Source organism: Tinamus guttatus, unplaced genomic scaffold (assembly GCF_059628265.1).
Source record: "Tinamus guttatus ecotype Peru unplaced genomic scaffold, ASM5962826v1 Tinamus_guttatus_pri_ptg001602l, whole genome shotgun sequence".
Classification (NCBI taxonomy): domain Eukaryota; kingdom Metazoa; phylum Chordata; class Aves; order Tinamiformes; family Tinamidae; genus Tinamus; species Tinamus guttatus.
Window position 1 is genome coordinate 1,598,177 of NW_028290136.1, and position 27,995 is coordinate 1,626,171.

Sequence of the window (27,995 nt, forward strand, 5' to 3'; positions counted from 1 at the left end):
CGTAAACTGCATCTTGATTACGAGGTTTGCTAATGGATCATTTCTCCCGTAATCTGAAATAACAGAAGCCGTCTCTCTTCTTTTCCACACAGCACTTTGCTCCAAAGTCCTTTCCTAGGGGCCAGATGGCAAACAAGGCCGTTGCCCTCCCTCAGCTTCCACCTCGGGCCTAGGCTCCCTGTGCTCGGCAATAGCCTCTTGCCGAGTCCTCCTGCTCCCTCCGAAACTGGCACCTTCGGGCACGGCTGCTCCCTTGAAGTGTCGATCAGGAGCTGCTAATAGCATTGTGTCCCTACAAACTGCTGTACAGAATTGTACTAGCCAAATAGGTCATTTTCCCCCAGATGAAAAGTGATGTTTCAGGCACAAGCCACTGCTACAATGAGAAAGTTACATCAATTTGTTTGCTGCAAAGTAGCCTGGTTTAGGGTTCAGCTGAGAAGCCAAATATCTACCATAACTCCCCAAAAGCATGCACGAGACAGTTATTTACTTAATTCAAACAAGTACGCAAAAAAAAAACTAAAACACTCGGGTTTTGGAAATTAAAGTAACTATTTCACTTCAAGTGTTGTTTTCATGAACATTCACTGGCTTTGCATACCAAGATAGAAATCACTACAAAAATGAAAATAGCAGGGTGCAAAGAGGAACATTTCCCACTATGACGAGGTGTTTCCATGTACGTGCCCGTGTGTATATGCGCTGTGTTTGGATACACACATGCACACACATGCAACCCCCAGAGGTGCCTTCCAGTCTAAATTATCCATAAATTATCAAACTAAATTCTGTGTTTCACACACAAGCACAGAATAAACTCTCCTTGCCTTCCCTCTCCCCCTCCCCACCCCCCCCCAAAAAAAAGGCATTAAAAAGGCAGCAGGAGTTTTCCCACCCTTCCATGGAGCAGAGCTCAAGCACAACGGCTCTGCCACAGGGAGCCGCAGAGCCACGCTGGGATGCCCAAGCGGGCACCCAACCCTGGCAGCGTCTTGCTCTTCCTCAGGATGGGAAGGAAACCAGCAGACACCGCTCACAGACACCACAGACACTTCTTTGCTAAAGAACAAACGTGTTATCACAGTGCTGGGGAACCAGCATTGCTCCTTAGCAGCTAGGCAAGGGGATGCTTTTAATCTTCCTGCAACCCCTAACGCCTAACTGGCACCAAATATGTTTTATATTTTTAGGTAGAAGGACTGATAACCACAGGTTCCTTCCAAGAGGCATGAGCCAATTGGCTCAGCATCAGATTAGGTTGCTACAGCCAAAATATCTCAGCAAAATCATAGTAACTTCATAGCTAATAAGCTTCAAGATTTTCTAAGGAGATTGCTATCTGTTAAAGACTTAACCAAGTTGATCTGGTTCTTTGATAGGTAGGTACTTTAATATTTTCACACACAAACCTAACTTTCACAGTAACACAACATTAGATACAATAATGAAGCTTATTGCCTATATCTTAGATCTGATTAGTGACTGATCCTCTCTCTATAAACACAGATAATATCAATTTTCACATCTTTTATAGGCAAGCTTGACAATATACAGGGTTTCTTCCACCAAGAAGACTTACTTTCTGTGTTTTTACTTCATCTTCACAATCGTAAAAGAACACCCGGGTCACAACATATTTTTCCTATGCTAAAATTTGAAAAAGAAAAAAGCTGGGATACATTACAGCTCAAAAAAAAAAAAAAAAAAAAGTCCTGAGGCAAAAAAAAACCCACCTCCACAATATTTAGGATAACACAAATTTTGGTGATGGAAAACAGTACTGGTTGGTCCACTCACATCTAAAACACAGCCCACTTAATTCAACAGATGTAAACAATTAACACATTTTGCATAGCACAGGAACAAGATCTATGGCTCCCCAAGCACTACGCACCAGTGAGAACACCAGACAACACTTAAGGAAATCACCATAATTTCACCCAGCTGAAGCAGTCTTGAAATAAATATTATGGGGGAAGCTGGGGGATTCCCACTGTGGCCATTCCAGGCGTTTAACTCTAGTGTTGTAAATCATTCCCTGTGGCCACGCTGTCCTTGGGGGACAGTGGCAACAAAGGCCCCTTGCCTCGCTCCTCTCGACCGCACCATGGGAGATATTCAAGGAATCCAAAGCAGAGAGTAGCCACCCCTTATGTAAGGCTTGGCCCAAGCATCTTATAAAAATAACCATTTGCAAAGATATAAATAACTATCAGCTGATCAATATTTATTCAGCAGCAAAGCTAAAAATAAAATTGACAATAATATGAGTAGATGTCAAAAGCTCAGTGTGAATCTGCTAGTTTAGAAACCTGGCGGTGTGTCAAATGGTGTATCTTTGCAAGTTTCAAATAGAGAAAATAGTTACAAATGTCTTAAGTTATAAGTTCAGCCAAAAGAGCTTCTAGTCTTTTTTTAATACCCCTATTAAAAGGCTACTACTTTGTAATGCCTCTTAAGAGTGGAATATTTCTAGAACTGGTATAAACTTCCTCACAGCTGCTATTTATGACATTATGAAGTCAGGTAAATGAGAACAAGCAATACAAGACTTCTGGGACACCTGCAAATGCTGCCCTTCACTTCTTGCTACTATGCATTTCAGAGACTCACTCATATGTCCTGATTAAAAAAAAAAAAAGAAAAAGAAAAGAGTCACAGTGGTACTTTAGGACCTTTATGACATTCCAAATGCATTTGTCTATATACACACACACTTATTTATTTTTAGCGGTTATAAAAACTTTACTGCAAATACCATGTACTGCGATTAAATCACTTACTTGCCCCAAACTTTTAATGGTAATCACACTGATATCTGTGAAAACCTCAGCAGCTCCTTTTCTGATTAGCGAGGAATTATCATCATTTTAATCTTTAGGAACTCAACACACTATTTATAAAAAAATTTGCTTGTGCACAAACATCTTGTTACCACAACCCTAATTCCTCTCAGCATGTTTAGAACTCAAGTCACCTGAAATTTTACTGTCACAAATTCTCTTTGCTTAAAAACTTCTGCATATTGGATGTTGAAAATAAGCTTCCTAGGATAGCCTTGTGCCTTTGTGCTTCCTGACCCTGTGCGTGTTGCAGAAACACTCTTTTTGCCTCATGGTGTGTTTCAGTTTGTTATTGCCACACCTGTAGCAGATCAGAGGGCTTATTTCTCTGTATGATATCAGCAGCAGTTCTCCGAGTCAGCAGGGTTGATGTGCTTCCTTTTTCCTCCTGGACCCGGCAGCAAGGCCCATGTGGGTGCACAGGATCAGAGGCACCTCCTGCGGACAGGGCCGGCGGCGGCGCTCGCGGGCCGGGCAGCAGCGCAGGCCTCCTCACCGCTCTGCCACCAATTTGTCCTGCCTAAATGGCCCTTGCTGGCGTTTTTCTTAGCTCTCCCCTTTCACTTATTTACGCTCAAAGCTGGCACATAGCCAAAATGTCTCTCTTGGCACTTCAGTGGCTCACTGGCCCTGGGCTTATGGGTGCAGAGGCCCAAATTCGCGCTCAGCCACACACACGTATGCACAGCTCTACTGTGGCTAAGGGCAGCCCCAGCTAGGTATGACCTTGTCTTTCTACAGATAAGCATTTCACAGCGTCTTCCTGCAGTGTTATTTTACCTCCCACACACTAACCAAAGGATGATTTCTTGCATGAGTCCATCACACACGCTTCCAGGTCAGCCCCACGGGTCAAGAAATAAAGCAAAAATGGAGAAAGCAGATGGCACCATCTCAGGTTGTACCTATTAATTGACTTTTCATCATCATTTTCAGTAAATACACCATGCTGTCTGAAAAACCTGATAAAAGGAAGTCTCATCTCTAAGATGCAAATACATTTCACAGTATTGCAGTTAAAGGAAGTTGACCAAGTAATCAAGCCTGGAGTGTTGGGCTATTTTCTTTGTTTAGAACTAAAAATAAAGATTCTTGGGAGGCAGTTACTTTATACTTTAGAGTATACTTTACAGTCACTTCCTTTTACTCAGTAGTATCTATAAAACAGATTCTGGTGTTTAAATATACACATATTTTTGCATACACGTTATTTATATGAAGTACACAAAAGCATTAGTGTATATATACATACCTGTATACCCACACCCTAGTGATGTACATATTTTTTAATACATACTGAAAACTCAGACACAATAGAAGATTCTTCCACAAAAGTATCATGCAGTGCATCTACTTCCTGCAGGGCGAGTATGTGAAATGCAAGATTCCTTGTAGAGTTCTCCGACTTTTTAGGTGCAAGCAGTGGAAGAGCAACATGCTTTTATACCTAACGGTTGCCTTTTTTTTTTTTTTTTTTTGGCTAACTAGCAGACTCCAAATACAGCCCCAGTGAGCTCTCTAGGTGAAGAGTGATCAAAGTTTCTCTGGGATATAAGGCAACCAGTCAAATATTTAATGGAAAAACAGAAAGACAAGTTTATGGCTCACACCACAAACTCGCTAACGTGAAACCTTGCATTTGCCAACACTTGCGCTGTATGTGAATGGCTTACTACAACACCACACAAAGACAACTGTTTTGCATTTATACTAAAAAAAAAAAAAAAACCACTATTTTATTACCTTGTTTTTCTATCCAGGATATCGTGGCTAGAGAAGAACTGCACTCACTATCTTCACAAGCCTGGTATATTATTTCCCCTGCCTCCATTAAAAAAACTCAGTTATGATTTCATGCTATTTTTCAGAATTACAGGAAACATTCATCTTCTAGATTATAACTCAGATAGAAGAAATGCATTTGTAAAGGCAATGGTGCTGTCACCAACCAGCTCTTCAGACCTGAGGACAAGCCAGTCTGACATCAGTTGTGTCAGGTAGAGTATTTTTCTTTCACACTGCACAACTTTTTTCCAACAAGGCTTTTTCCAACACACACATCCGCCCTCACATCTTTCTTGTTTTTCCCCTCAAAGATGATCTGCTTCTCATCATTAATGTCACAGCCCTATCTTGGCCATAAAACAAAAATGCTACTCAACTGCGTAAAGCAGAATATATACAGTCCCCTAATAGAGCTGTGAGAAAGGGGCTTATTACTGGTAGCCAGGAATTGATGGGCTTTAGTGATCAAGACAGGACTTGAAATAACTATGCTGGATTTATGAGGAGAAATTTATCACAAAACAAAGGCCAATAAATTTCATGTATGCCAAAAGCTGCCGCAAGCTCGAGGAAAATGACACAGGTCTAGTGTAACGGTGAACTGTAACTAGCTCCTCTACAGAGAGATTTCCATTTCCTGGCATAATAACAAATCCTCAAGCAGAGAGGGGCTAGGGGTGAGATTTTTCCCTCTGTAAGTAACTTAATGAATGAAGTACTAATTAACATTATGGCATTGATAAATGGAGAGAGAGATTAGGGATGTACTCGATATTCAGGCCTTCCCAGATGGACCGTCAAAGCCACATTAATTCCTATCTCATTGGAGCATCTGCTTCTCCCATAATCCACTGCCCCTTGGTACAAACAACACAAACTGTTGTGACTCAATTCGATTTATATCAATCTAATTTCTTTTAATCCAATTTGTATTCCAATCTACTACCTTCTAATCACTTAAATCTTCAGCCTCCATCTGGTAAATTTTCTCCCAGAATTAAGGGAGCAGATGCCTCCGCAATTGTCTTCCGCGGGCCGGCTAATCAGGGCCTCGCCGCGGCCTGCGGAGCGTGCGGGAGGCCTACGTGATGCACAGCGCTGCCCTTCCCATTACCGGCATGGCAATGCAGGAAGGCCATTTTCCCTGGCATTAATTGGCTCATTTGCATAACACTGCCAGGCAAAGAGGCCAGGAGAACAAAAGTGGAGGATAAAGAGCCCCAGGAAGGAAGAAGAACCGGCTCATTGTGTCTCACACAGCTAGGGCACCTTGATCCATCTCATGTTTGCGGCTACAAACATGGAACTGGATCACTGTAAGATACAGAAACCTTCCTGGGTAATGCTGGGCTGCAGGAGCTTTGGCGTCGCTGTCGCAGCGCTTGCAGAGAGCATGGGGACTTACAAAGGCTCCGAGGAAAAAGCAGGATACCAAGAAAGTCAGGGAGCACATGGCTTTGTCAGACTCTAAAGCTTCAGCAAGAGTTCACTCTCTCTCTGCTGAAGTAGGTTTTAAACAGATGCCACTACACACGCCAAAACAGGCAGACTTGGCAACTAAGGGCATCTGTAGCTCTTCAGGTTTCCTCAAAACTGTTCCTAGGAGAGCAAGGAACACAGGCTACCCAGTGCATCAGGAGCAGGCACGAGAAAAAGAACCAAGAATGAAGCTCACACCTCCCAAAGCCAAGCACGGTCAGCAGCTCTGAAACTAGAAAGTGTAGTACCTAGAAAGTAATAACTAGTAGAACTAGTAACTGAAACTAGAAAGAGTAGAAACTTCTCTTTTGGTTGCCTCATCAAGAATAAAATGTTTTTCTTGATCAATGCTGTGGAATCTCCATAAAGTTGAGGGCAGTTTCAGTAAGAAGTGAATATTTGAATAGCACTATGTACACGACCATTGATTGCCAAAGCTAGTAAGACACGAAGTATTTTCAGGTGTATAATTCTGAATCGAGGGAGGACAGCAGGGAAAACATTAACTATGTATTAAACACTGTTTGGGAAACTAAGACGCACAACAGGCACTTAAAAATAACATGGAAAGCACAAGAAAAGCAGGCTGGGATACACATGCACACAGCAGCGTCTCTATTCCACATACACAGAGAGAGGAGGTAGGAGGAGGAACTCGTACCTGTCACTCACTCAGCACATCGCACCACACACTGAATTCCTGTCTGGCCCCCAATCATTTATGCAAGATCAACTATTAAGCAATAGTCTCCACATTCACCCAGGGAGGAGTGATTGCCCTTCACCATTATGGCTTCTGTATAGAACATTTAGCCTCACATTCATCAGAAGAATATAAATCACGCTAACACGGGAGGTTCAGCCTCCAGCCTTCATCTTATGGAAACACTCATGCCATCCATATTTCCAGGAGCTGGGAGACGGGTTTCTTGTAATGATGGTGATGTGCCTGGAGTTTGCTACCACCTCCTCCCTCCCCCTCAATCTTTCACATCTACCCTGACTAAGAGGTTCTGCTCTCCAAAGGCTGGCAAGGAGCATGCGCAGCACAGGGTGGCTTGGCTCAGGGGGAGGAGGGGGCCATCCTTCTTCCCCTCCCACAAGCTGTCAAGTCCTTCTGTGCACCCTCCAGCCCCGGCTCCAAACCCTGCTCCGTGCGCCTGCCATGACAGGTGGTCCAGACTTCCACTTGGAAAATCTGGCCACCCTATGTTTGCAACACCTCCCCGCTTAGCATCATCTGTGATGTTAATTAGCACGCAGTTTACCCACTCATTCAGATTATTAACGAAGACGTTAAACAAGACACAGCCCCAATAGAAAGATTCCTGTGGCAAACCAATTGATGCCTTTCTTTAAATCAGCTTATTGCCATCTATCACAATCCTTTATTTACAGCCTTTGGCCAATTGTTCATCTTCACGTTCACAGCCAAGCGAAATGGCTATTTTTTTTCCAAGCTAAAAGGACAGGCTATACTGCGTACAGAGGAATTTAAGTCATATTAACTTTGCCCATCTCAGTGTAAATCCCCCTTCTCACCCACTGCACATTTTAGCCCCGCTGTGCTATTACCCTGGACTATCATCCTCTCGCCTTCTCTGCTCCACCCTCCTCAGCTGCAGAGCCAGCACCACTGCCAAGTGCCAGCCAGGGAACATCCGCAACGCCAGCCGGGAGCGTCTCCAGTGCCACGACCCAGGACCAGGCAGTAGGAATCTGCCAGAAGGTGACAGAATCATTAGAAAAAAAAAACAAGATGGGGAGAGATTTAATGCATTTAACAGTTTTCCAAATTGGGCTTGAAATGAGGGATTAGCAGCAGTTGGGAACCATGCAAGGAGGACATAGGAAAAAAAAACTGTTTTTATTATTTAAAATTGATGCAAAAGAGCAATACTCTGCGCCAGTACCTTCAATTAGGGTGTTTCAGTTTTTTATTCATTAAACAAAACTACAATGCAATGACTGTATATCACTGCTTACAGTTCTGGAAGTTAAAACACATTTTAATACACTACATTTTAATTCAGTTTTATAAATAAGAAGCCATATCACACTTTGCGGAAATATAAGAATATGCACCTTAACAATATATGTTTTCTAAAAAATGTATCTTGATAGGACTGTCCATACAAAGGAGATGCCAAGAGCTTGAGAAAACAGTACAGGGCATATCACTGTATACAACTCTCTCTCTCTATATATATATATTTGTATATATGTATTTATTTATTAAAAAATAGACACACACTGGCACATAGAAACACACACACAGACACTTATATGAAATAAACCCAAATTGTAGTTCAGAACTTTAAGCAGCACCTTCTTCCTTTCACACCTTGCTTTAATATCAGGAGCAACAGCTTCACATCTGAATGCACATACAGATCCCACCCCTTACCTCTCTAAAACAGGTGGTCACACACAAACCAAGTGATGAAAACTGTCTCTGAGGCTGTCTGTCCTGCTCCTTTTCTATCAGCTCTTCCTGAAGAACTGCTCAAACTCTCCAAAATTTACCTCGGAACAGCTCCACTAGACACAGATGCCTTCGGTGACCCCATTTGTCTGTCCCAGGTAACAGACGGGGACATCTCTGGAGCCTGCCCTGACCACCCAGCAGCTTATCCAGGAGGTCCTAACCCATGCTGCCCTCTCAGGCATGAAACCGGTGAAGGAAACCAGGAAAAGAGACCAACAGATTTCTTCCCATAATCAACGTCACCTTTAATCAACTTAGAGTGTAAACAACCTAAACAGAGGTTAAAATAGACTTCAGTTTCTAAATTTAGTTTACACTGAAATAAAATGGAAGCTTAGCTCTTGAAAAGAGGTCTGCCACCCCTGCATAGAGACCAGCAGCAGCCTCTCTCATTTCTTAGCAGCTTCTAAACACAAGTTTCATAACGTGCTACCATACTATATGCTTTTACACAGGGGTAAATATCAACGCTATATGCTTGAAAGGCACATTTTAAATGATAGAATAATAAATAAAAACCTGGGAAATGGGAGAAAACACAGTACTATAAGAATATTTACCAAAAAATAGTAGTATCCTTAATCTTCAATTCCAGTTTGTTCCTGTAATCCTCAAACCAGTTTATTCACAGATAACTCTACCCTGTAATCTTCAAACCAGTTTGTTCACAGTTAACTCTACACTAAGAATCCATGTCTAACTGTATAACAGTAATAATTCCATCCTGATTTTATGCAGCAAAATTTAATTTTGTAATAAAAAGCACCTGTAAGCTCTCAGCTGAACATAGTAATAGCATTTTTCACATTACCCATTTAGCTCTACACAGTGGAAAGCACCTGACTGCAGACTTACTCACGACCTCTATTTATCAGTGAATAGAAGAGCACAGGAATGTGTTTAATTCTAATTTGACCTGAGCACTCAATAAAAGCACATTACTAAATATTTCCTAAGAACACGGATGTAAAGATAGAAGTATATTCATAAAAATATTTCCCTCCTGAATAGCCCTTTCTCCTATATTGGGATTTTAAACGGTGATCTCAGTGCAGCTGTCAAAAAGACTTGTATATGTAGGTTAGATACTCAGTGCAGGGAGAATGCAATTCCAAAGGGATTCGTACCATCCTAGTATAGTTTTTAAATTCAACAGGACCAGGATGAACCAGTAGCACAAGTCTCCCCCGTGATTACAGAAGCAACCTAAGTGACATCCTCAGATTAGACACCTAATTTTCCACATCCTGTCTCACAGCCAATGAATCTATTCCTTATAACTAGTGAGATGGAAGAACAATTTTTTGTTCTTTCAGATGACCAACTGCTGCTTCTTTTCAAAACTGAAGCATCTGATTTACCTGAAAGCTTGTGCAAACATCCCTAACTTCCATTCCACATGTGAAAATTACTAAACACTTTGTGGTTTTGGAAAGACAGAAATGAAGACTACCAGACTGGTGACCTCAGCCCTCCTGTAAGAGATCTGCCCACTTCCCAAGCCCAGCTGCACTGGGACGTACTGCAGACACACCACTGGCACAAGGAGAAGAGGGGCAGCACCCATTCACAGGCACTGAAGGACATCGATGCCACATCAGCTCAGTCCTCTACACTAAGAAATCAGTTGGCGTGATGCACGGTGAAGAGCTTGGAGAAATGTAACAAAACTGTGCGCAGGTGGCTCACGACACAAGGGGACAGTATAAAGATAAAAACGAGGGTCAAGTTATTATCTGGAATGCAGCCGTGGTGCGCAGTCATCTTTTAAATGTTTATATAATAATGCCTGTATTGATTTAATAATCTTTGTACTCTAGATTTATTCAGCACACTATGAAGAACTCCTCAAGGGTTCTGAGCCGAGAAAGCAGGTCTTGTTCCTTACACTCAATTCAAGATAACAAGAGATAATGCCTTTCAGGATGAGTCATAAGTCATTTTAAACAAAAAGTGCCTTGTTTTGTATGGAAAAGGAAATATTTGTCACCAGAATGTCATCAGTACAGGAAAATTTTCGCTTACAAGTCTGTATTTGGAACAAATAATGTGAACACCATAAAAATGGAATTTGACTTTTAAATCAAATTGAGTAATGTACCTATGTGTACGTGACGACCAACACACTGATTCTTTTGCCTCGAAGCCCGCAGTGGCTTGTACACAGACAAAGACAAAAGGAAAGGAAATAAAACACTCATATGCAAGTATTGCTCACTCACAAAATGCATCTTTCTAGACTTGCAAGTCTAGACTCTTGCTCCAAAATAAGTGTAAACCACACAAACATGACAAATCAAATATTCTCACCTACAAATCTGTTGATCACAGCCACTTCCATAAACACGCACAGAGGAAAACAGCGCTTCTCCTCGCCTTGCCCACAAAAGCCAATGCCGATTTAACTCAGCAGCTTCACCAGCTCCAACGCTGGCCTAAAGGAAGGTGAGATGAGGCAGACGGCGCACGTGGGCGCCCAGGTCCACCCTCCTGGCCACGTGCGCCGCGGCTGGCGAAGCGCTGCGCCTGGCCTAGCCACAGGTGCCACGGAGGCCGCGCTCCGGCCTTGGCCCTCCCTCCGCGGAAAGGCAGGAGGACGCAAGGGAAGAGCCGCAGACACAATAAGGTCATTTTAAGGCCAAAGGTCAGGCCGCGTTATTACTAGAGGGGGGAAAAAAAGTCTGGAAAATAAAAGCCACAAGTTAACACGGTGACACTGGAGAGGAAGTTACTTAATATTCATGTTGACAGAAGAGCAGAAAGGATTAATCATGGGGAATTAGCATTTTCATTGAGGAGCTCGGTTGAGGCTTATGTTCTAGTTTGAGGGGAAGAGGGCTGCTTCACGCCAGCATTTCACATCTCTCATTTATCGAAACGCTGCAGCTTGCTCTTAACTGTCATTAACGGATGAATAATGAAAGACTTTGTTACTTTTATTTCAGATTAATCATGCAGCTCCCTTGGTCTTTCCATGCCTGAATGTGTATTCTGAACCTCTCCTTTTTTTTTCCCCCTTTTTCTTTTTCTTTTAAATGCATGTGGGATAAAGAAATCTGTTTAATTAGATTTCGATTCTATTGGGGGAAAATGGTCCCTCTGAAAGGGCATCACCTACTACTTTCACCTCGCGGTTACAGCGTTGCAGTGCCACTGGCACCGCAACCCTTGTAAATTGTGCCACATTTATGCTAATGTCACACCAGCTCTTTTGTTACACAAATTAAATGGTTAAAAAACATCCCTGCCATTACCTAGCATAGAGAAAAATGGTGTAAAATTGATTGAAGTCATTACATAATCACAGGATGGTTGAGGTTGGAGGGGGACCTCCAGAGATCATCTAGTCCAACCCCCCTGCTCCAGCAGGGACACCTAGAGCACGTGGCACAGGGTGGCATCCAGGCGAGTTTTGAAAGTCTCCAGAGAAGGAGACTCCACAACCTCTCTGGGCAGCCTGTTCCAGGGCTCTGGCACCCTCACAGGAAAGAAGTTCTTCCTCACATAGACATGGAACTTCCTGTGTTTCAATTTGTACCCATTACCCCTTGTCCTGTCACTGGCCACTGCTGAGAAGAGTCTAGCCTCATCTTCTGTACACTATGTAGTTAGTTATAACTATGGTTCTGAAGTGAATACAAATCACCATGCCCCACCAAAACATTACCTTCTCTTAGCTGAGTTTAAGGTCAGTTGCAAATCATACTTCTTAAAAATTCCTCCAGCATTTTCCGCCAACGCTTCCTTTTCAGGCCCTCCCCCAAGCAGCTCCCCCTGTCCATTATCAAGCTTTTCATTTTACCTTTTCAATTACATACACACAAAGCAAGTTCCATCTGAAGGCAATTTTTCCCTAGGATGAGGGGCATATTGATCAGTAGGACACGTTGGGCTACTCACTGTGTGGCACATCATCGCCCAGTCTTAGCGCGGTGGAGTTTGCCACCTCACCTCACACCCTACGTGAATCCTAGGTCTGTGAGAGCGGAAAACGACCAACTCGCCACACTTAAACCCACACGCACGCGGGCGACAGAGCTCTCTCCTGGGCAGCTGCAGGTGATGAGGTTACACCTTCAAGCACACACTGCGATAAACCACTCCGTATTTTAATCTGTGTAGCTACATTGGCGTTCGAGGTTATTGAACATTATCCAGCCTCATTTGTGGCAGGGCTTGGGAGATCCTCCCCTTCTTCTCTTCTCTCCCAAAATGATCTTAGCCAATGTAACTACTGCTTAATGAACCTCTTCCCGTTTTCCATGTTTCTAGGATCTTCACTTTTCCCATAGCCTTATCAACCTGACCATCATTACAGTACCATACTATGCTGTCTTCAGCACAAAACAACTAACACCCCACGCCTGAAATAATGGTAGGAATACTGAATTTGCCTGTTCATAGCAAGCAATTAATCGAGAATGATTACAGGAAGCAGCACGGTTTCTTTCAATGTCTGTTAAGCATCTTCACGTGTGAAATATGGACTGATGTTTAGCTTTGATCGGTCCACTTTAAAATGACTTAAATGGCACACACTTTGGATTGCTTTGTCAGAAAGAGGGTTCCACACTGCATATAAGAATAAAACTTCATGTGTGTGATTCCAGCACATTGCAGCCCATCTAACCACATTCTGCCACACCTCCAAAAGATTTGTATAAAATTACAGTTCCCCATTTTTATGTTTAGCTATACATTTCTGTGCCTTCATGTGTTTCAATGTCATCAGAACCCCTGCTTTTAACTTTTCATACTGAGTTAAAATAGCTGCAACATTACAATCAGGCTTTTTGTAAATTACAGATAAACTTCAAATTTTAAGTATCTTGTCTGAGAATATGAAAACCTTGCAAGTCTAAAAGCATCCTATACAACTCTCCCAACTATAGAGCAGTCTGCCTGATATTCCCTTGCTCTCTCCAGCACATTTTTTTTAGCTGCTCATAAAACTTCTTCCAAGTTCCCCCTACCCTTGTCATCGCCTTTGCATTCTTTCCGCTTTGCTACTATGGTTTTGCATCAACATACTTGGATCATGTGGGAAAGGTAAAACTCCCCCCTTTGCAGGAACCTGGCGCAGCGTTTACATTCCGCTGAAGTTGCAGCTTCCCGCCGCTGCCATGCTGAGAGGAGGTGGCAGCTCCGTCCTCCCAGAAGGAATGTTTCGTCAGGCCACACGGCTGACTCCCCGCGCCAAGAGGCCTCTCTCGCATTGACTAACTCCCGACTCGCACGTAGATCCTAAACCTACCCAGGATGCACTGAACAGAGGGGCAAGGATGCAAGTGTTTTCCAAACACAGGCAATCACCCTGTTCCTTGACACGTGATATTTCTGGCATTTTCTGGATTATAACCTATTTTCTCTCCTAGCCGCACTACGAACTTTCTGAGCTCCCACTGCATTAGCAACGCTCTTAGCGAGGCTCTACTCACTTAAGATCTGAAAGTCTGAGTCATCATTTCTCTCCTACTTTAGTGTAAAATTCTGAGTTTTAGCTGATATTTAACAGGAATATTTTCATCCCCACTGAGTTTGCACATATCTAACATTATTCTTTGCTTCTCTTCGTCTGCTGCTGCTATCTAAAGCAAGTGATATTATCACAGCCTGCAGAATGTGTTCCTTCAAAGCAAACCTGATAACTCTGATTTTCAAAGGCTTTTAATGTAACAAAAAAGGTAAAATTGTGCCCTAAGATTGAGCACACGGTTCACCCATTTCAACCAAGAAATGCAATTACTAGGGAACATTAAACGGATCTTCATTTTTCTGCTATTATAGAAGGAATAACTTCCTTGATATTTTATTTTGCTTTTAAGTTATCACTTGGAAATATTTTCACTTTCAAACTGCCATTAGAAGTTGCTTTCATTAATCTTTCATTTTTGTCCTCAGAAGATGGACATTTGCCCACAGAAAGCACTGAGCTAGAACAGCAGAGTTCAAAGTCTGTTACACAGCAACACCTGCACCATGTGCTGATATAGACAGATATATTTTCTACCCTGTGCCTCAAAATAACAAGCAGTCCTGTCCCTTTTAGACCAGGCATCATATGTAGGGCCACCTAAGCACAACGGGAGTATTTGCTAGTTCTGTAACCAGTCAGTTCTCCCTGTGGATGTCCTCACACACACTTAATTGCTTGGACTTTGCTGATCAAGTGTCTTTTCTCTCAAGCTAACTGCGTCCTGTCAGGGTATCCACACCGCTCCAACATTCACATACGTGTGCATACACGCTCGGCTACATCAACCGTCTGCTCTACAGCAGATCCTCCAGAAACCCTTTACCACAGTTTTTCTCTCTTGAAAACGCAGAGGATGGCAGGACTCCCTGGTCAAACACTTTGAGAGCAACCTACGGAGGACGCCCACGTAACGGACAGCAATGTCACCTCAGCAAGGCCCTTCCGCGCTCCAGCCTGCGTGGGGGACGGCTCGCACGGCTCACAGGGACGGACGGCCCACGTGTGGAGATGTAGCTGCGCGATCCCAATGTGCCGCCCGTGGTCTCGCCCCCCTGGAAGGGCCCTGCCCCACAGAGGGGATTTCGCTCCCCCTGTAAGGGCTCTGCTCCCACAGCTACCCCCAGGGAGGGGATTTCACTTCACCAGGATTTATGTTCCCGGTGATACTGGAGTCCCAAGATGAAAAGAAGGTTTCATATTTCAAACTAATTGAAACATCCCATAGCAATTCACAGACTACCAGCTCTGCTATTAACTGTACTATAACCAACTCAGCCTCTGAACAGTAAAAATCCATACAACAGTTTCTTGTTATCTCATATTTATATGTATGTGTGTGTACATATATATATATATATATACACATGCGTATGTGTCCATGCACATTTCTTGATGAATCTTCTTCAATGGATTAGCAAGATTTTCGATGATCCTTGAAAGCCCAAAAGAAAAATCACTTATCTTATTCAAAGAATCTCATTACTGCATGATAAGAGTGGAAGAACACTGGTTATACTGATATAGCAAAGATATCAGAGATATCACTGATACCAGAGATAGGGCTTAAGTTTCTACAGAGAGGAGTTTATACCCCAAATCAGCTTAGCATCCTATCAGGATTTATACATTATACACCCATAACCCTCCTTTTTTTAGGAGGAGTAAAGTAGCATGTTTTGCCAAATGGGAAACTCACTGACTGCATCACACCAATTATTTTATTTACTCTGGGAAGACTTGCCCTTTTCTTGTATTTGAAACATTTTTTTTTATAGATGATTCTAAATAGGACAGGATCCCCAAGCAATTGCTATTTTAATTTGCTGTGTAGCTTGGTATGAGACCAGTGATTTAAAATGTTCTCCTCACACCCTGTCAAAGGGGTCATAACTACAAGTTGTTTCAGCTTGAGATGCTACAACTATGTCTTCAGAATCTACTCACAATGTAGGAAGTAGTAGCAACACCAAGGAAAAACAAGTATTATAGACACTCTGTAACCTAAATTTGCTTATAGGATAGTAAGTTTTGTTCCTGTCATCTTTTTCTGCAGAGTCAAATGTTGCTTTACTGCCTGCATGCTGCTTCTCAAACAAAAAAAATATAGAGTCATCTAATTAAATTTGAAGCATTGTTGACATTAAACAAGTTGATTAAAAAAAGACAAGTAGAATCCGCTGTCAGCAGAGATGACCCTTTAGGACAAATAACGTCCAGGAAATGCTGTTCACTGAAAGACTGCCTTTCTCATCAGGGCTTCTCCCAGCAAGCTTCCCCATGGCAGATAAGAAGCCCTAGTCCAACATTTCCCAGGTACTCGGTCACTGTCTCCCCAAGGGTTTATGGAACTATTTTCCAATTTGGGCATTCATTGGCTGTTTGCAGCCCTTCTCTAGGGTATGGTGGAACTGTATGTAAATTGTAAGTGCAGGAGAAGCACTGCCCAAGGGGAAATCCCTTTCGGTAGGACAAATGCCACCCCTTCTGGGCTGCGTTTCGGTTCCACCACTGAAGCCTCACTCCTTCCAAATGCTACATCGCGGCTAGTCCAATTTGCAACCCATCTTCTTTCTAAAGTAGAAATAACAATTATGACCTTGGGAGGCCCGTAAGTTAAGGAAGCTGGAAAAGACTCATATTTGGACAGGAGACCGCTAGCCCACAAAACACTGCAGGATGTGGTATTAGCGAATCATTAGGTAGCTTCCCTCCCACAGAGTCCATATTAAAACTAACCTTCTCCACATTTGCTCTCCCTGGCTTAATATATCACACTTGTTAAATGTGATAACGCTGTCTGTCTGTTCAAAGTGTTAAACAAAAGTCTGGAACACTAGGAAATTAATTTCCAAAGTGTTTTTTTTTTAATAAAAGAAAAAGAGCTGATAATATTGCATCTATTATTGTATATATCCAGAGGAATTTCCAAGTCTTGAGAATCCATCTACCTGCCTAAAACTTATTTTAGATTTTTGTTTATTTAAACCTTGAACTGGCACGCCAGTGTCCTGTGCATCAGGGAGAAACACTCCCAGTTTTTGCTCAAATTTGCTCAGTTTCTGCAGTGGCCAAGGTTCACGGCGCGTGGATATGCAGGAAGTCTGCAAGGAGCCGGCCGAGCTCCTCGGTTCCGACCCTCAGCGCCTTCCCCTATGCACCAAGGTGCAGGGAAGGCACAGCCCCTTTCTCAGGCACCTTTTTGGTGACTTCTCTTAGGATGAAAATACCTGCACTTTACATTAATAGGAAGAGTGTGGGATTAGCGTGATGTAGCCTTTAACAAAGTCTGACCTCAATGGTATCATGTGCGGTAAAAATACAGATCTGGGCCCTAAACTACATGAAAAAAAACACCTTAAAATGAATAAAAACTGCTGAAATCACCATTCCATGCAGCAGCAGATACCACATCTCGCATGTATTCTTCAGCCCTTTCCAGTAACTGCTAACCCTTGTGTCAGTCTTCATGCAAACAGTGCCAGAGTTTGTTTTATCCTTGTCACTGCTCTGGAAATCCTAAGCAGCCTAGGAATATGGCTGGTCAGAAATGCTAAAGGAGGTATGGAAGAAATTTGTGAAGAATGAAAGCACTAGCAATTACAGAAATGTCATTCTTCACCTGCAAAAATCACAGGAAACCACAAGAGAAACATCCAGAAAAGGAACAAGAACAACTGACTAGAAAGCAAAAGAGAAGAAAAAATCTTCAGCTAGAAAACATGAAGCAGTCACATGAAAGCAGTAAGGAACAAGGACAGAAGTAGGAGACAGGGAACACTGAGAATGAAAATCTGTAACCACAACAGCATATTTTTGCACCACATCCTAGAATAAATCCCCAAGTTTCAGCACCAGTGATTTCCACGTAGCAAGCTTAGATGTCCCTCTCATTCCCTGGCCCCTGCAGAGGAAAATTTTCCCGAGATCTACAAATTTGAATGCAAACCATCAACAGAGAGAAGATTCTGCCATTTCAGCTTTCCCAGCAAGCCACACACTGCTTTTTTTTTTTTTTTAATGGCAAAAATCCAGGAAATAGATTTAACGGGAAAGGAGAAGAACACGAAAGCAAGAAGTAGCTGCACTATTGCACTTGGCATCACTCACGGCAGCATGTGCTCCCCATCATATGACTGAGAGCGCGCGCATAAACCTTGTGTCCTTCCTCCTTCACTTCCCCTTCACGACAATGCGTGCCAATAGCCGCTCCTCGCCACCAATCTCCGAAGGACATGGGTTGCGTTCTCCGCAGGATATGGGTTGTGTTCTCCAAAGGACGCAGGTTGTATTCTCCGAAGGACACGGGTTGTGTTCTCCGAAGGATATGGGTTTTAGGAAGACACTATGCTTCATTTGGCACAGAAGGCGAGGGAAGGAGGAGAATGCAAGAAGCACAGGGACAGAGAGCTGAATGTCGCCCTGCAACAGTGTTTCCTTCTCATTTCAGAAAAGTCCAGAGCCATCTCTTCCTGCTTTCCTGCCTCTTTCGTTAGCATACTCGGACTCTCGGCAACATCCTATCGGGGCCGGGGTGGAAAGAGGAGCAAGGAGAGGTAGACCTCCCAATCCATGTGACTGCTCCACCTGACTGCTCGACGGCCTGATCCCTTATGTCCTGTCCCAAATTCAGCAGTGTGAAATTGCTCTTCAGTGACATAGCACAGTGGGACTACCAAGTACCAGGAGAAAATTACTACTTTATGACAGATTTATGCTCCAGAATTCTCCCATTCCCATCCTCACAGATGTGAAATGTTGCCTTACTTTAAATGTGAAGGAAAGAGATGCAGCAATAGTGGTTATGTTACCCTTACATCCTTACGTCCTTCGCCATGAACCCTGACACATCTCTCCTACCAGGACCAGGGCCCTTCGAGCACACAGCTTTTTCCACCTGCTGAAGCTCCTAAGTGATGCTGGGCAGGTCATTGACATTAAATATTAAATCCAGTTAGTTAGCGAATACCACACGCATCCATTTTCAACATGATTTTTCGGAAAGAGGAAGGACAGCAGCATTTTTGGACAATCACAGCAAAACCACCAAGGAACCATCAGCCAAATTCTGCTTGATCTGAACAGAGCTCACATGGAAGTAAATGAAAATTCAGTAGTGTAGATGGTCTTTAAGTAACTCCTGAGGGCTGTGTGGGCCAGGGAAGATAAATAAATAAATGAATAAATAAATAAATAAATAAAAATAACCTACCCTCAGCAGACTGTAAGCTAAATCAAACTCCCTCTAATTTTACTTACATCTCTTCCATCTTCATCTCTCCCCAGGGGCAAATTCAGCCCTGACCTAACCAGACACAAATTCCATTAAATTGCGCTGGAACTGAATCCAAGACTGCCTGGTCATCCAGTTGCCTCAGAAACATGAGTGAAACCTACTCTGTTCAAATGCTGAATAACAAATTGGTACAAGTTGCTGCACTATTTTTCCAATTATATCATCATTGAATTTCTCTATTATCTGCATGTCACTAAATTGAGTCAACAAGATACTCTAAATTGGTAATGAGCTCCTTAGCCGCTCACCACTTGCTCCTGTTCCGGAATGATCCGGAGGCTGTTCTGCTCACAGTCGCTCATCTGCTTCCACAGTCCCCCGCGGTCGCGCGTTCCCTCTGCTCCCCCACAGGATGGACGCGTCCCAACGCCTCGGCTCTCTCCCCCGACAGCTCCACTCATTGCTCAGCACCGCTCCTGCAGTTAGGTTTTCCCCACGGGCTTCAGGAAGGAATATTGTCCATGTGCTCACTCTACAGTGGGTTCCAAGCAAAACCTGCCACAACTCCCTGGTTTGGATAGGCTAATGGTAGAGATAGAGCCTAACCACTTACAAGTGCCATAATATCCAGGCACACACAGGCATTTTTAATGACAAAGGTTTAGAAGCAGCCCCTCACAACGGGCTAAGGACACTCCAAGTAATCGCAAGAGGTGTTGGGCAAGTGACTCCTGCCGCCATAGGCCACTAATTCAAATAAGCACAATTTAGGGAGCGAGCAGAGGGCTCGCAACTAGAGCTGGAGAGCAGCACGGCTCTGAAGAGGTCTCTTCTTCCAACACTAACCAGCCCTATGCAGCATTTTCATCTGAATTACCCAGACGTGCTTCAGGAGCACCCTGGACACTGCAGTTTTAAGCTAGTTTGTAAACAACTTCACATCCAGGGTGAAAACTGGCAGAACCAGTAGGGAGACTTCCATGGGATTTCTACTCCTAGGGGAGAAAGGGGGGGAAAAAAAGAAAGGAAAGTATCAATCACCCAATTTTAAAGGCAGCTGACTGAAGCTATTCACTGAATTGCACATTGTCACTGCTTCGACCCCATGAATAACTCTCTAAAGTCCCCCCTCCTCTTTTTGTTCCTCTGAGTAGACTCTCAGCAGCACAATTTTTTTTTCCACCCCCTGAATGGCTTACAGAGATCAGCTGAAAAGAAACCTATCAATAAAAACAAAAGTTTTGAGGAAAAAGTGAGGACAAAGTGGATTTACTAGGGACAACTTGTGATTCATGGCCTGCGCTGTGCTTTGCCCCTCCCTTTACCTCCATGCACTCTTCGGTTTTACAGCTGGACAAGAGCAAGACAGACTACCACACTTCTCCTAGCAACTCAAAATCTCTTACGAGGGGGGAAAACACGCGTTCTCTGCTGAAAGGGAGAACAGAAAAACTGGGGGCCGTACAAAGCTAGACATATGTTCTTTTGCAGTTAGTCCTAAACTGAACAATTGTTCAAAAAAGATTCAGCAAATAATACCAAACGGGCCTGTTTTATGCAGCTTCATATTAATTGTTTGAATAGTTGTCATACGTTTCATTTTCTTATAATGCAGTGTTTTAACAGTTCCTACTACTATAAACAGTTTTGTATTCAGAGACGCATACTCTTCTCCCTTCTGTTTCGGAAGTTATTTCTTTCGCCAGGGGGCTGTGCGCACATGGGTTTGCACACACGTGGTTTATGGAAATATTCATACAAGCACAGCTACTTAGGTTTTAAACTGACAAGACTAAAAGACAGTTTTATCACAGGCCTCCCCTATTCCATTTGGTGAGATTTTATCCTGTGGGACTGTTTCTTATAAAACAAGCCGTCTGCCACATTCTGCCACGTAAGAGGATGAATTAAATTCATGCAGCAAAAGAAAGAAGAACAAGTCTGTAATTCAGGCACACACACAGCATACAGATTTGCTTAAAAGTGAGAACTTTTTTTCTTAAAATCCAGATGGTAGCAAAGCACACCTAACAGATAAGAGGATATAATGTAGTAATAGCCTGTAGTGCTTTTAAGACTCACTTTCTCCATGAAATAACCTTTGCTTAACAGCTGTCTCCTCAATGCAAGCAGAACCACTGCTAGGCCACCGACTTTGTCTTGCCTATCATAAATGCATATACGCACATAAAAAAATCCAGGCAATCCATATGAACTCTTCTGCCCTTAATAGAGTTTAAATCTGTCAAGAATTTAGTCGGCTGCATCAAAATATAACTTGGCATTTTCTTGCCAGCCTCTCCAAACTAGTAGCAGACTCCATACAACTTAACAGGAAGGGGTATTCACTTCACAGGTGATACAGAAATGACACAGCAGTGATAGGAGCCTAAACTTACTGCACATAAAGTCATTGGGCAACAACACTATCATGTTAGCAAGACACTGGTGCTGAGCTTCCCTCTTTAGAGAAGTAACTAAGCGCCTCTGGTGCCCTGGCACAAGCAGTTGTTCCAGTTCACTCTGCACAGGAGAGGCGCTGCTTGATACTAGTTACCTGACAGCTTGGCTTTAAAGGTTAATTTTTTTTCCACTCAGTTTCTCCTGCAATCAATAGGTAGTGATTAATAGAAATGAACTACAGAGTTTGCCATGTTTTACAACTTGCTTCTGGCCATTTATTCTTTGCATTATTTGTCCAATCTGCATTTATGACAAGCACATTAGCGAGAAATGCTTCTCACCTTGGCACACTACACTGCAACTATACAAGCAATGCATACATATGGACTAAAAGACTACAGGCCACAACAGGCATCTAGGTAAACTACTGTCACTGGGTTTGCCATGTAACTAAATTCGAGGAGAAACTGAGCATGGGCGAAGGCTGTTCACAAATCAGTCTGAAACATAAGCAGAAAGTTAGCTCGAGACTCAGTGAAAATGATGGGGCAACTTGCCACGGGTTTACAAACAATTTGCTCAGCCTAAAGAAAAAAACAACAGCTGGGGAAGAGTGGTAAAGACTGCAAGCTGAACCCTTACGCACAAGCTATTTTTTTGCCAGGACATTTTTTAAATCACTATCTTCACACCAGGACTGTCCATAACACGCAGATGAATCACAACTAGGCTTGGCTACTACAGTACAGCGGCTCCGTGTAAGAATAAGCAGCTCTTACGTGGGTGCTCCTTGTCAGCATTACTGCTGGTCACACATTTGAATAAAATTAAGAGCAAATCCTGGCTCTCTTGCTAGGCAGCAAAGCCCAAAGAAGTGGCAGACAAGAAATAAAAAGTCCTTTCTTACTTCATGAACTTTTGCCTTGAAATCTACTGAGAATGCAACACTTCATAGCCCAATCACACACCCAAAGGGGCAGCTTTCTGATTATAAAGGGATATTCTGAGGTAGCCAAGAGAGGAACAAGAAATAAGTAGGGACAAGAAAGGAGTAAGTAGGACCACAACAAAATATACACCTGTACCCTCTCGGAGTCAGCAACCATCTCCATGAAAGGATGCAGAAATCAGCTTACTTTGACTGGCATTCATAAAGATCAAATACCAAAGCGAAATGCAGGGCTTTACTTACGGTAATTCAAGATATCACATGCTTTCAAGGTCTTCCTTGCAAGGAACTCAATGGCAAAATTGCTACAGATTTCAGTACCACAGAATCGGGTCCTCAATTAATGTGAGCTTACATAATTATCTTTATACTAATGAAAAGTATTAACTTAAAAGTATTAACTGCAGGTGCTTAATAGGTGTGTTGTTGAGGAAAGCGTCTGAGGCAAAGGTGCACTGATGACTCAATCCTATTTTTGGACACATAATTTCAAAGGCAGAGTCCGGCTTGTGCTGTGCACTAGCAGCTACACTTAAGGCTGAAGATGGAGAGATGAAAATCTACAACCGCAAATCCTTATTTATGTGTGTGGTTATTTTTGTAGCAAAAGATCTCATAGGTAGCAGTACACATGACCAGCCCTGCTTCAGTGGCACCCTAAAAGTCCTCTCTAAAGTGGTGATTGAAGGTCAGGTTCTGTACATTGGTATGTACCAAAATTTTCTGAATGCATAAAGAACATGCCAGTGTAATAATATACATTTAAGAGTTTAAGTAACAGGACAATAAACGTTCTGTAATTCATCCAATGCTTACATGTAAGAGCCGTCTCTTCAGACAGAGCCAAAGGAGCATTTATTTATTTGGCAAACATGAAGACTTGCTTACTTCTATCCAAAAAAAAAAAAAAGAGAGAGAGAGATTCCTATTAAAAAAAAAAAAAAAGTAGAAATGAACCCCAGCAAACCTGCCTCTTGGCAAGAAAGAGCATCAGTGTGATTGCTAAGCAGCATCCACAAGGTTGGTCAGAGAGGCAGGGAGACAGATGGCAGCCACAGGGACAGCAACCTCTGCGGTGCCAGCTGAGACAACAGACACAACCTGACAGCAGCGCTCTCCTTAGGAGGCTCGAACACAACCTACTCAACCTGTTAGCTACCTATTTAGCTGGGATCAATACCTGAGCAGCAATTCAAGGGCAGCAAGTACCTGGAAAGCCCCACGCTGCATTCTCCCTAGTAATTCCCCCCTAAACGCTTCAGCAGCGGACAGAGCATGTTTTGAGACCAGTGTTACAAGCCCGCATAGCACTGCCAGAGAAAATCATCCCTTGGAAGCGGGGCTGACAGGGCTCACGAGCCAAAACCTCCCTTTTCTCCCACTGAATTTGTCAGTGAGGCTCCTCCTTGCTTCTTAGACTTCCTTACAAATCTTTTGGAGTCTTTTTATCTACTTTTAAGGCTATAAATCCTTAATCCACATATGCCTTGCACTGATAGCATTTATTTTCCACACACAATATCAATCTCATCACTCCAGAAAATTACTAATGGAAGAATTATTGTAGTAATCCAATTCATTTAAAAGTTTATTAAACATAATGATAATCACAATAATAAACCAGAAACAACTACTTAACCTTTTACAAGAACTATGGGCATAAGACTTCTTGTTCTACAAGTCAGCAAAGGAATAAAAAAGAAAAATAAATTACTTTTCAAATATAGTCATCTCTGGAAGCATTACTACAGCACTTTCTCATGACCTATTTTTTGCAAGTAAGTATATGCTATTGCAATAACATTTTACCAGACAGGAAATAGGGAAAGCAAAATATTAAGACTAATGCAGCAAAACACTTCATCGTGGGCATAAATTTACCCCTACTCAGCAAAGTTTTAAAACATACGATAAACTTGGAACACACGTTTAAGCCCCATTAGCTTCATTGGGATCCTGAAGAAGTAACAAGCAAGAGCTTAAACGCTCTTCATAATTGGGTCCTGAGGAAGAACGAGCTAAGGGAAGCAGAAATGCAAATTCTTCACTTAGAGATTTACCACCTTAGAATGGAAACATTGCACAAACCCCAAGGTTACCCCTGAGCAGCAAAACTCACATGAGAGATCAAGACCGGTCATCACACAAACCAGTGACATGCTCTAGCTCCCCATGAAAGACACTGCCTGATGGGCCACTGAGATCTGTGCAAGGCCACGGACGCCTGGCTCACCAGTGTAAGAAATAAAGGCATAAAAGGCTCGAAAAGATTAAAAAGTTTAAGGCAGCATGTTTGACTGCCACATCAGGTCCATTATATTAAAATGAAGATAAAAAACTGCTATTAGAGAATTATCCCCGTACTTCTCTAATGCCAAATGTACAAGCTTTCAAACCACAATGTGGCAAAGGGCAAGGGCTGCAGGGTGGCCCGGACACAACAGGCTGTAGTTTCCACTGAAATCCACAGGAGTCCTAGTAGGGCTGATGTGGCCCACACAAGCCCATCCCAAGTGCTACTGCCCACACACCAACACGCACAGTAGTCACGAGCTTTTCCACTCTTTCACCTTGTTTCAAACGCTACTAATGACTGCAAGAAGATGACCAAAAACCTTTTACTAGTGCCAGAATCAACTGAACAGTACAAAAAATATATATAATCAGCTGTTTTAACTCTACTAACTATGGTTTTATTTTACAGTATGGATGCTGTAGAAGAAAAAAATATAGATATATATGCACATATATATGTATGTGTATCATGGTTCCATATATACATTATACATACGTGTATGTAACATGTATGTATATAGATGTGTGTATATGTCACGCATATATGTATATTGCCTATGTATCTATATCTATAAAGATATATAGATATATAGACATACACCTATGGATATATGGAACAAGGATTGAGGGCTAAAAGAAAAAGGAGAGAGAATTACGGCTATTCCCTGAACAGATTGCAAGAATGGGGCAGCACTACAGGAAAATCATAGCACAATAAAAAAAAAAACCCACACACGTTTTCTGCCATTTTTATTGAGCTCTGCAATTTTCAGGTGCCATAAAAGCACAGACAGAGAAAATAACTTTAGAAGAAGAAAAATTACCATTTCAATCCACACCACTATGCACTGTGCAATACCACTAGAGCGCCACTGAACAGAACTAGTCACAGAGAGGAGTGGGTGGTTATCGAGCCTCAAATCCTGGGCTTGCTCTCGCTGTTTGGACCTCGTGCCAAGAGAGTAGTGGGGAAGAAAAGGAGGTGGGGGGGAAGGCATTAAAAGGAAAACTTTAAACACAAAAAGCAACTCAGGGAATTATTAACTGGATAGCCTGAGGTTCATTTGTTTATTTTTTTAATGTGACAAATAGCACTAGTGTCAATATATACATTATCTTTTCAAAGCAACTGGTGGCACGTGTCACCCTAAGGTGTGATCCTAAGTACGATGCATCTAAGGGACTAATACTGGCTTGCGCGCCAGTGTTTCTTGAGAGCTACTTGTTTGGCATTTTGACAACAGCAGCTTATCCCTATTTTGTCACCACGTGCTATCCAGGAGGCATTTTTGTGAGCAGTTAACACAGGCTCACTTGGCAGAGCCCTGCGATACCCTCCCAGGAAGGGCGAGAGGATGGCCCCTTTTCCGGGCAATTTCCCGGCATGTGTTCCCGCGGGCCCAGCCCTGGGCTCCACCTGCACCCGCAGCCCTGTCCGAGGAGGCCAGCGCAGAACAAAGGTTCAGCCCGTGCTCCCCGCGACACAAGCCATGGGTTGCGTGGCGCTCCCGTCGTTGCGGCGAGCTGGTTAATTGCATTTGTTTCATGGATCTCCAAACAGCCTGGTACATTAATTACATTCTGTAGCACCGAGCTCCTCTGATTCACTCTGTCACTTCCACTGAGCGCTTTAATTGTACTCCTCCTAGCTACATACAATTTTAAACACTTGCTAATAATTACATCTCTACAGCCCCGTGTTTACAGTCTGTATACAAAGATCGCTCTGACACTGGAGACCTTCCAGTTCTGAATCGAAACGTGTTACAGGAAAGAAAAAGAAAAAAAAGGAGAAAAACCACTGCTACGCTGGTGGGTGCAAACGCTCCATCGAACGCTCTCACGGGTGGAACTTGCTGCTGGTTAGGATGTATATCGCGTATGTGAGGAAGGCAAAAGAAAGTCTTCTGCCGCGAGGAGGGCAAAGCCAGGGGCTGGCGCGGGGGCGCCGCCGGGAGGGCGCAGCTCGGCGGAACAGTGCTCCCTGCGGGCCTGCCCGGCCCTCCCCGCCGGGCTGGGGGGCTCGCGGGGCGCACGGGCCCTTCCTCTGCCCTCCGCAACGCCGGGAACCAACTTGGGAGCCCGCGACGCGGAGAGCGCCCGTCCCGCAGCGCGCGCAGCCCGCGGGGGGACGCGGGCGGCTCCGCGCGGAGACGGCGTGTCTGAAAGCGGGGCACTTACCGCACACTTGGGCAAACGCAAATCCACACAGCAGCAGCGGCGTCAGCAGACCCATTTTGACATATTAAAAGCAATCCAGACCGCTTGTGAGACAAATTCCAGAGAGATCAAAAAGAAAAAAAAAGGAAAAAAAAATCCAAGTATCCCAAAGCAGCACAAGGTAGGTCCCAAAGTTCGCGGCGTCCTAGCAGCTGCTCGGGGCGCAGCGGGGATGCGGCGGCGGGCGGCTGGCGGCGCAGCTCCCGCACATGCCCCTCGCGCCGGCGGGCCGCGCTCGGGCGCGCCCGGGCTCCGCCGCGCACCCGCGGGCAGCGCCGCACGGCGAGCGCCCGCTCCGCTCCGCAGCGCTCCGCAGCGCTCCGCTCCGCAGCGCGCCGCGACGCCTCGCCCGCGCAGCCGGCTCCTGCCTGCCGAGTGCTCCGGAAACTTCCTGCCGCCACTTGGCAGGGAAAACCATTGGCTTGCGCCGCCGCCGCGCCGCGCCTCCCGCTCCCCTCCCGCCCCCTGCGCCTTCCCCTGCGCGCCGAATCAGCGCGAGGCGCGCACTTTCTCTCTGAACTTCCACGCTGGGCACGCCTCGCCGCGGGGCGGGCGCACGCGGCTCCCACGCGGAGCGCGGAAGGGAGTGAGGGCGGCGGCGGGCGCGCTCCGCACCCGCGCGTGGCCTCCCTCCCGCGCGGCAGGGACCCCGCTGCCCTGCCCGCCGCCTCTCCCCGCCGCACACACAAACACCCCTCGCCTCGGCAGCCGGCGGCGGGCAGCGCTCCCGCCTGCCCCTCTCAGCGGGCAGCGGGTTTTCCTAGGGTAGCGCCTTCCACGCGAGTGTCCCCGCTAGCTGCGCGCGTGGGAGCCAGCCCCTG

At 44.1% G+C, this 27,995-nt stretch overlaps 1 protein-coding gene across 1 annotated transcript in view; it reads right to left on the minus strand.

Annotated features, from left to right (window-relative positions):
- ROBO2 (roundabout guidance receptor 2) overlaps nt 1-27,267 on the minus strand; it is a 415,201-nt gene extending 387,934 nt beyond the window's left edge. The window contains exon 1 of the mRNA XM_088539329.1: nt 27,136-27,267. Within this exon, the coding sequence (XP_088395455.1) occupies nt 27,136-27,190 (55 nt within the window). The 5' untranslated portion in view covers nt 27,191-27,267. The remainder of the gene's footprint in view (nt 1-27,135) is intronic.
- Nucleotides 27,268-27,995: the final 728 nt, after the last annotated feature.